Source organism: Phoenix dactylifera, unplaced genomic scaffold (assembly GCF_009389715.1).
Source record: "Phoenix dactylifera cultivar Barhee BC4 unplaced genomic scaffold, palm_55x_up_171113_PBpolish2nd_filt_p 000222F, whole genome shotgun sequence".
NCBI lineage: Eukaryota > Viridiplantae > Streptophyta > Magnoliopsida > Arecales > Arecaceae > Phoenix > Phoenix dactylifera.
The window spans coordinates 763,632-773,621 of record NW_024067730.1 but is presented as its reverse complement, the minus strand read 5'-3'; the positions used below and the strand labels follow the sequence as shown (position 1 = coordinate 773,621).

The following is a 9,990-nucleotide window of genomic DNA, read 5'->3' as shown; positions in this document are numbered from 1 at the left end:
AAATACTAGGGTGAATATCATGCCATAGGGTATACTAAACCTAGAATACCTATGACATAGAGCAATGTAGTTTAACATGAGTCTAGGGAGGTTTAGAGGAATCCCTAGTAGGATATGGTGCATGATAACTAAATCTCGCTCCGAAACAAAATCGAAGCGACCGATTTTAGGAAACAAGACCCGGTTGACAATACTTAAAAGTAATCTCATCTCGGCATTTAGGTCTTGTAAGTTCACTACATCAAGAGGGCCGCAGTCCTCTCGTCCTAAAAGTAAGTTTAGGGCTATTTTCCTTTGGGGATGTGAGGTTGGAGCCTCACCGTCCTTAGGGATTTGCAAAACAGTGGATAAGATGTCCTCATTAATTTCTACTAATGTCCCCCGGACATATGCAGTGTACCCTAAGTCCCCTAAAGCCATATTACTAAACATTTCTCTAACAAGGCCGGGGTAGGTCGAGGTATTGAGGGTACAAAGGTGCTCCCACCCTTGGGCTCGGAGTCTCTCTCCAATAGAGAACCCCTCATTATCTAGAAAATGAAAATCTATGTACCTCCCGGTTGTTACTGTGCGATTTGCACAGGAAATAGTTGTGGTCGGCGGAGCAACCGGAGGTGACGGCGCGGAAGGTTCTTCCCTCCGTTCCTCACCGTCGGCCGCTGCCCTAGGACGCCTCCCACCAGTCCTCCTAGCTCTTTTGGGTGCCATTGAATGGAAATCCTAGGGAAATGAGGAGAAAGAGGCTAGGGTTTGTGTTGGAGAAAAATGGAGGCTAGGATTTTTGTTTTTGTCGGGGATGAAAGGGAAAGCTCGGGTCGGCTCGAGCTGTTTCGACCTATTTTAAAAATCCTCGTTCGGTCCCCGAGACATCTCCGTGACTAAGGCGAGACGTCTCGCCTGGGGGAACGTCTCTGCGATTTGCCAGAGACGTCTCCGGCACTGAAAAATTTCAGACTGAATTCTATCTTTTTCCAATTTTTTATTTAATCACCCTAATCAACATGATTTCTTTTGATAAACACAGAGTGAATTTGTTTGTGATCCTCCCCCTTAATAATACATCCTATAATAATTTGATAATGATTTTTGAATTATTAATATTGAAATGAGGAATGTTTGACCAAATTTCGAATACCTATGAAATAGGCTCTGAAAATATCTCCATGAAGAGTCCAAGGGAGGGTAACCATCCTCCGAAAAGTCAAACAGTTCGTCATTTAGCTTAGATGAATTCATGCTTTCACTTATGTTTACCTTGAGGTGGATTACTAGTTTGAGTAGCAAAGCAATGCAATACAAGTTCAATTTATTTGCTAGGATCATACAAGCTCAAAGCATTCCTTAAGAAGTTGAATCTATCTTTACAAAGGGGCTTTGTAAAGATATCGGCCAATTGATTTTCAGTACATACATATTCAATCATCACATCATTTTTCAGCACATGATCCCTAATAAAATGATGCCTAATCTCTATATGCTTTGACTTAGAGTGTTGGACAGGATTTTTTGTTAAATTAATTGCACTTGTATTATCACATTTAATTGGTATATTATCCATTTTGATACCGAAGTCTTCAAGTTGTTGCTTAATCCAAAGAACTTGGGCACAACAGCTTCCAGCTGCAATGTACTCAGCCTCAGCTGTGGACAAGGCAACTGAATTTTGTTTCTTGCTAAACCAGGAAACCAAATTAGCACCTAAGAATTGACATGTGCCACTTGTGCTTTTTCTGTCGAGTTTGCATCCGGCAAAATCAGCATCAGAATAAGCAATTAAATTTATGTCAGATTGTTTAGAATACCATAAGCCTACATTAGATGTCCCTACCAGATATCTAAAAATTCTTTTAACAGCTTGCAAGTGTGATTCCTTAGGACATGCTTGGTATCTAGCACACATACAAACACTGAATAATATATCTGGTCTACTAGCAGTAAGGTAAAGTAATGAGCCTATCATACCTCTGTACAATTTGCAGTCTATACTTTTACCTTTTTCATCTTTGTCAAGCTTGCAACTTGAGCCCATGGGTGTGCTGATTTTCTTTGCATCCTTCATCTTGAATTTTTCCAACATTTCCTTGACATATTTGGACTGACTGATGAAGATGCCTTCCTCTGATTGTTTTATTTGTAGCCCAAGGAAGAAGTTGAGCTCACCCATCATGCTCATTTCAAATTCTCCCTGCATAAGCTTGGCAAACTCTTGACAAAGACTATCATTAGTAGCACCAAAAATTATATCATCCACATAAATTTGTACAAGCAGTAAGTCATTTCCTTTTCTTTTAATGAAGAGGGTTTTGTCTACATTTCCTCTCTTAAATTTGTTTTCAATTAGGAAATTACTTAATCTTTCGTACCATGCCCTAGGGGCTTGCTTAAGTCCATACAATGCTTTATGCAATTTATACACATAATCTGGATGTAAGTGATTTTCAAAACCTGGAGGTTGTCCTACATAAACTTCCTCCATTATATAACCATTTAAAAACGCACTTTTTACATCCATTTGATAGAGTTTAAAATTCATGAAGCATGCATATGCCAAAAGCAGTCTAATAGCTTCTAACCTAGCAACAGGAGCAAAAGTTTCATCGAAATCTATTCCTTCCTCCTGATTATAGCCTTTGGCCACTAGCCTAGCTTTGTTTCTTATTACTATTCCATCTTCATCTAGTTTATTTCTATATACCCATTTGGTGCCTATAATTGAAAAATTAGGGGGTCTTTTCATTAAAGTCCAAACTTCATTTCTTTCAGATTGGTTTAATTCCTCCTTGCATAGCATTCATCCAATTATCATCTTTTTCAGCTTCTTCTAGTGATTTAGGCTCGATTTGTGAAACGAATGCAAGATAATTACTAGTATTTCTTAGAGAGGATCTTGTCCTTACCCCTTGTGAGGGATCACCAAGGATTAGATCCCTTGGATGACCATGTGCATACCTCCATTCCTTAGGAAGATCTTGATTTCTCAACGGAGGTTGGTCTTCTTCTTCATCTTGCTGAATTGTATCTTCTTTGATCTCATCCTCTTGTTGTTTGTCTTGTATGGAGAATTCTTTCATTCGGTCTTCAAGTATACCTGCATCACCATCTTCTTCTTTTCTAGAAGAATCTCCATTAGCTTCATCAAAAACAATATGAATGGATTCTTCAACAACGAGAGTTCTCTTGTTGAAGATCCTGTATGCTCTACTAGATGAGGAATAACCTAAGAAGATCCCCTCATCTGATTTAGCACTAAATTTGCTTAGATTGTCTTTTCCATTATTTAAAATAAAGCATCGACAACCGAAAACATGAAAATAGCTTATATTTGGTTTCTTACCTTTTATTAACTCATAAGGTGTTTTCTTCAAGATGGATCTAACTAATGCACGGTTTAAAATGTGACATGCAGTATTTATTGCTTCAGCCCAAAAATATTTTGGTAGATCCGATTCGCACAACATGGTACGAGCCATATCTGCTAGTGTGCGATTCTTCCTTTCTACCATCCCATTTTGTTGGGGTGTCCTAGGTGCCGAGAAATTGTGATTGATACCATTTTCGTCACAAAACTTTTCAAAGTGCTGATTTTCAAACTCGGTACCATGATCACTCCTAATTGCTTTTAGTTTAAGATTGAGTTCATTCGAAACTCTATTATGAAACTTGATAAAAGCGGGAAAGGACTCATCTTTATGTGCAAGAAATGAAACCCATGTAAAACGTGAAAAATCATCAACAATTACAAGACCAAATTTCTTACCCCCTAGACTAGCAGTTCTAGTGGGTCCAAACAAATCCATGTGGATTAGTTCTAAGGGTTTTGTTGTTGAGACTATGTTTTTAGACTTGAAAGAGCTTCTCGTTTGTTTCCCTAATTGACATGCAGCACAAATTTTGTTCTTTTCAAAATCTATCTTTGGTAGTCCTTTGACTAGATCTTTTGTAATCAATTTAGAAATTAAATCCATGCTAGCATGTCCTAACCTACGATGCCATAACCAACTAGTCTCATTAACTTTGGGACTCATGGCTACAAGACATTGGCCATTCTTCATGGTGAGATCATCAAGATCAACCATGTAAACATTTCCATGCCTATGTCCTGTGAGTATGATCTCATTGTCAATTGGACTACTAATTATGCATAGTGATGATTCAAATGACACTTTAAATCCCTTGTCACAAAATTGATTTATACTTAATAGATTATGTTTTAGTCCATTAACTAACAATACATTGTCAATAAAAGAGGAGGGTGAAATGGAGATTTTACCAACACCAATGATTTGACCTTTAGCATTGTCTCCAAATGTGACTACTCCTCCTTCTTTTGATTTCAAAGTGACGAAGAGACTCTTGTCACCGGTCATATGCCTTGAGCAACCACTATCAAGATACCACATTCTCCTTTTATTCCCGGCTGCAAGGCATATCTGCAAAATGATCATGTGAAGCTCTTAGGTACCCAAGTTTTCTTGGGTCCTTCGTGGTTAGTGTAGTTGGTTCCCTTAGGCACCCATACTTTAGTTATGTTTTTAGCTTTCACAAATGTACTCTTGTTAGTTGGGATCTTTCTTTGAATACAAGAGTAGGCTTTATGTCCATTCTTTCCGCAATGAAAGCATGTAGGTTATTCAGTTTTTACATCTTTTGCTTTTACAAAGAAATTCTTTAGATACTTTTGTTGTTTGTTAGTTTTATATCCTAATCCGGCTTTATTAAAAACAGCTCTTTGATTTGAAAGAATAAGATTTAATTTTTTAGAGCTTTGTGTGAATTTTTCAACAATTGGTTTGTATTTATGTACCTCATTTTTAAGATTTAAATTTTCTTTAACTAGTTCTTCCTTATCCTTTTTAAGGGATTCAACATTTTGTGCAAGTGAGGTATTATTATCAAGTAGAGATTTTACTTTTAGATTTAATTCCTTAATTAGTGTTTTTCCCGTTTTATTTTCAATGCTAAGTTTTAAGTTTCTATTTTCTAGGTCAATGGTGTTAATATTTTTAACGCTCTCCTTCTCAATCAATAGGTTTTCAATATCTTCTTTCAGTTTTTGATTGGAGGCTTTTAACTCTTTATTCTTTGCTCCTAACATACTACAATCACCCATAAGTTCTTGAAAAGCTTCATACAATTCTTCTAAAGTAAAATTTATAGTTGAGTTTTGACATACCTCGTCGTCTTCGAATGCCATGAAGCACAAATTGGCGGTCTCTTCCTTCTCTTCCTCGGAGGATGATGTGTCACTATCATCCCATGTTGCTTTCAATGCCTTCTTCTTCTTCTTTCCAAAAAACTTCTTTTGTTGAGGGCATTCGGAACGAATGTGTCCCGGTCTCTTGCAATCGTAGCATATGATTGGGTCTCTTTCTTTTTCTTTTTCTTTTTTCCAATCATTTCTCCCTCCAAACTTTTTCCTTGGAAAGGGTTTCTTTTTCCTCATGAATTTTTTAAACTTCCTAACTATCAAACCCAAGTCCTCGTCCTCACTTTCTTCCTCACTCTCACTACTTTCTTCTTCACACACACTCGAAGTAGCCTTGAGTGCAATTGTCTTCTTCTTTGGCAAATCATCTTCATGTTGCTTCATCGTGAGCTCATACGTCATCAATGAGCCCAAGAGTTGTTCTAGCCCCAAGGTGTTGAGGTCTTTGGCTTCTACGATCGCCGTGACCTTTGCTTCCCATGCTTTCGGCAAAGACCTGAGAATTTTACTTACAAGTTCCGGATTAGTATAAGATTTACCCTAACTCTTTAGACCATTAGTTATATCGGTAAAGCGTGTAAACATGCATGTGATGGTTTCATTGGGTTCCATCTTAAACAACTCATATTTGTGAACTAGAATGTTCACTTTGGACTCTTTGACTTGATTTGTACCCTCGTGGGTAACTTCAAGCCTATCCCATATTTTCTTAGCGGAACTACATGTGGAGACTCTATTAAACTCATTTACATCTAGAGCACAAAATAATGAGTTCATGGCTCTTGAATTGAGTTGAGCCATCCTATCATCATTCTCATCCCAATCCTCCTCAGGTTTGGGAACTGGAATGCCATTAACCATGTGTGATGGTTCTTGTGGTCCCTTGACTATAACCCTCCACAAGGCATAGTCTTGTGCTTGAATGAAGATTCTCATTCTAGTCTTCCAATAGGTATAATTTGTCCCATTGAAGAGTGGAAGTCTATTGGTTGCTTGCCCCTCAGCAGGAACATTGTTAAAGGGTGTTGCCATCTAGATCTTTGGCTAAGACGGTTAGGTCTTTCAAGAAATACACAGAGCACCTGCTCTGATACCACTTGTTGCCCAGAGATGGTCACCCAAGAGGGGGGGTGAATTGGGTGTTTTAAAACTTCTGTCTAATTAAAAAATAAAACACACAAATGTATAAGCTAAAGCTAAAATAAAGCTATGAAGACCAACAATCGCAAACACAAGCTTTTATAGTGGTTCGGAGCCTCCACTGCTCCTACATCCACTCCCCAAAGCACCTTTGGGAATTTCCACTATAATCCACGATTACAGTACGGTAGTTTTGCGAGTTCACTACCCAACTCGTTGTTTTACACCGGGCTAACAACAAACCCTATAACCCCCAATTTCACTTAGGCTTGGGACGCCTTTCCCTTGTTCCAAGTCTCTTGACTGGAACAAGCACCACAATGAAAGGTTTTACAAAGGATTGAAAAGCTCTAAATAAGCAAATATGACAATGATAAACAATAGAACCCGGAAGAATCCTTTTGCCGTTGGAAGCGTGGGAAATGATGATTCTTCCGATGTGAATCGCGTAGGCTTGAGTATGAGCTTTGAATCCCGAGCGGAAGAGAGTGGTTGAGCTTGAAATCACTTGGAAAGATTGAAAGCACTTGATTTCTTCACTTGAATGCACTCACTCCCTTGAACTTCTCTCTCTTGCTTCTCTCTTAAATGATCTAGCTTTTGGTTGGTGAAGAGTTGTTGAGAAGCACTTAAGAGGTCCCTTTTATAGCCCAAAAAGCAAATATAGCCGTTAGAGATAAAGTAAAAGAGATTTGAAATTCAAACCAAACCTGCAAAAGTTGTCAGTCGCGTCCCAGGCGCTCCGGAGACGTCTCCGCTTCAACGCGAGACGTCTCGGCTGTATAAATTTACTTTTTACTTTGTTTGGGGTCGACTCGGCACTTTACGGGGACGACTCTGGAATTGTATTGTTTGAATCCTTGTTTTTCTGTTTTTCTAAGAGGGTCGTCTCTGTACTTTACGGGGACGTCTCGGCTTGTTTGCACTTTTTGCATGGGGACGACTCCGCTGCCTTGGGGACGACTCCGCTGTTATAACTCCGAAAAACATGTCTTCTGCAATTCTCTGAGAGAGTCGACTCCGCTCTTTCAGGAGACGTCTCCGCTGCCTTATCACCGAAAATGACATCCTCTGGAAAACCCTGAGAGAGCCGACTCCGCTACCTCGGAGACGACTCGAGAAGTCTGCTTTTTACTTGCGGGGACGACTTCGCGTACGGTGGGGATGTCTCGCGCATATCTCTTGAAAACTGCCTTTCTGCCGCCACTGAGAGAGTCGACTCCGCTACTGAGAGAGTCGACTCCGCTATCGCGGGGACGACTCGGCAGGTGCCGGGGACGTCTCCAGATGTGCCAGTTCTTTCTGTTTGTCCCAGAGACGTCTCTGAGACAACCCGGAGATGTCTCGGCTGTCCCTGAACTTTTTCTTTCATCTCAAAAATTCTTCAATAAGTCCTTAAAAAATCATGGGAACTTGCCTAGACATTTCTTAACAATATTCTTAATAAAATACATGAAATCCTCAATTAAATTGTTAAGATAAATGGAATTATACTCTAGTGTTTTGTATTCATCAAAATCCATTAGGGGGTCAACACCATAGCTGCACAACAATAAAAAGTTATAGTTATTTCACAATATAAATGTCAACAAATCCAATCAAAGTAAAGAACAATCAGTGGACCTGTTGCTTTCCCTTTGCTCTTCCTCATGTCTGCACAATTATAATTTATAAGTCTAAAATTAGTTATATTAGCATTTCCAAGTGGACAAAGTAATGAAATAAGGCAACGATATCTACCTTATTATTAATTTTTGGAGAATTTGGAGAGTGCCATGTGATATTGCTTATTGTCTGACAATGTATGAAGCAAGAATCTATAAACATGCCCCCATTCCTGTTATGCTGAAAATCACTCAAGGAATTAAGCAAGGCAACCCTGAATCCTGCCAATAAAAAATGCAAGGGAGATATTTTTTTGTACTAATCATCAGTGCCAACAGAAATAGAAAGTTAAAAATCATGCAAAATGAAACTTTGCAAGTTATGACCTTGGAGAGATTCAATCTGGTTGGAATCACAATTGTGAATGTTCAGCTTGCACCTTTGCCATGATTGTTGAGTATCAGATGATTCTGGAGCCAATATATGTTGTATCTGAATACATTGTAAACCATATTGTGAAATGATATTTGAGAAATTACACATATTGATAAACAAAAGAAAGCATAATGGATAAGCATTACCTGCCAAACATCGTATGCTGGGTTGAGAATAAAGAGTGGGGTGTCTATGTTCTTAATAATCTCATGTGCAAAGAAACACTGAAAAGAAAATTCGACGCAAAATTTGAAAAAAAAAATGCATAAGAGGGTGCTTTCATCAACTGGTGGTAATGTAGATGATAACAAAAAGCAGAATGAAGACCTGCCTGAGATGGTTCCATCCTTGAGGTGCAATCCTGAAATTTCTTTTCTACATCCTGAAATCAAATTGGTCAAGATGGTTCCATTTATGCAAATAAAAGAAGATTAAAACTATTCTTTAACTTCTAAAGCCAGTGACTAAAACTAGTGGTAGTTCTGCATGAAATCTCAGAGGTAGAACGAAAGTTAACCGTAGACCAGAAAAAAGATACTATGCACAGAACACTATCAGGAATGGAGCTCAAATTTAATAAAACAGTATTGAAACAAGAATATATATAAATGCAGCTTGATGATGAAACCAGTAGCCCTTAGAATAATCATATGTCTCTACATACTCAAAAGAATGTTAAGAGAAGATCAAGAAACACAAGAATGGACAAATATATTAAAGTTATTGGTATTCTGGTGCATAAGCCGCTACATCATATAGTCAGATTTAAATAGAATCGATGAACATAGCAAAAGAAATAGCCTAGCCAAAAAAATGCAACAATAATACAGCACGTGGTTTCATAAGAGTCATTTTCAGACTCCACATCATTAAGTCTCTGTGCATATCAGAACAGCTTACAGACCAGCATATTTCCAGTAAATAAAGGTACACATGATCCATTCTATATATTTAGAATCTGAAACATGCTGTCTAGGAGAATATTAATCACTGAGTTCACATTATGGGTCATCTTCACTTTTAAAAAGGTATGACAGACAAGACATTGAAATTTTACAAAGAAACATGCACTGAATAACAAAAGAGCAAGGATGTAGTGTTGATATATTGTAGATAAAAGTTTACACGATTTCCACCTAACAAATATAGATCAGAAGAAAAGCTATAAATATTCTATTTGTAACATGAATTCATTGAGAGAGAAGACCTAAAGGCGGATAACATCATCATAGAAAGATCAGATGAACCTTCTCTGAGAAATATCCATCCTGCAAGAAGAGAGGAAAAAACAAGTAAAGTAGATCTAGTCAATATGAACACAAACACCACCTTTGAATTTTCAGATGTATCAATTTGGCCAGTAATATTTGCACTTTATCTTGAAACTCTTCACGAAAAATGATCAAAGAAACAGACAAATTCCATGATTCAAAAATTTGGAACTCAAAATCAGATCAAAATGCAAATAGTTTGACTTAGGCAAGTTAACCTGAACATATTTTGTCAAGCTTTGATTAATACATATACATAAAGTACAGAATGAGTGAAGTTACCCATATTCACTATCTGAACTAAAATAAACTTTTAGTTAGAAAGAAGAACAC

The 9,990-nt window shown here is 37.8% G+C and overlaps 1 protein-coding gene across 3 annotated transcripts; it reads right to left on the bottom strand.

The window, feature by feature from the left end:
- Positions 1-7,888: 7,888 nt before the first annotated feature.
- Positions 7,889-9,277, bottom strand: LOC120105194 (pectin acetylesterase 5-like). 3 transcript variants are annotated; one of them, XR_005507566.1, is made up of 5 exons: positions 8,714-9,277; positions 8,533-8,610; positions 8,338-8,443; positions 8,087-8,232; positions 7,889-7,999 (listed from the first exon to the last, which is right to left on the bottom strand). XR_005507566.1 is itself a non-coding variant. In XM_039117443.1 (5 exons), the coding sequence occupies exons 1-5, from the start codon at positions 8,730-8,732 to the stop codon at positions 8,008-8,010; spliced, it is 360 nt and encodes a 119-aa protein (XP_038973371.1). In that variant the 5' UTR covers positions 8,733-9,277; the 3' UTR covers positions 7,889-8,007. The 3 variants fall into 3 exon arrangements, 2 of the variants coding, with proteins under 2 accessions (XP_038973371.1, XP_038973372.1); XM_039117443.1 differs by having other exon boundaries at positions 7,889-8,022; positions 8,718-9,277; XM_039117444.1 differs by having other exon boundaries at positions 8,718-9,277.
- Positions 9,278-9,990: the final 713 nt, after the last annotated feature.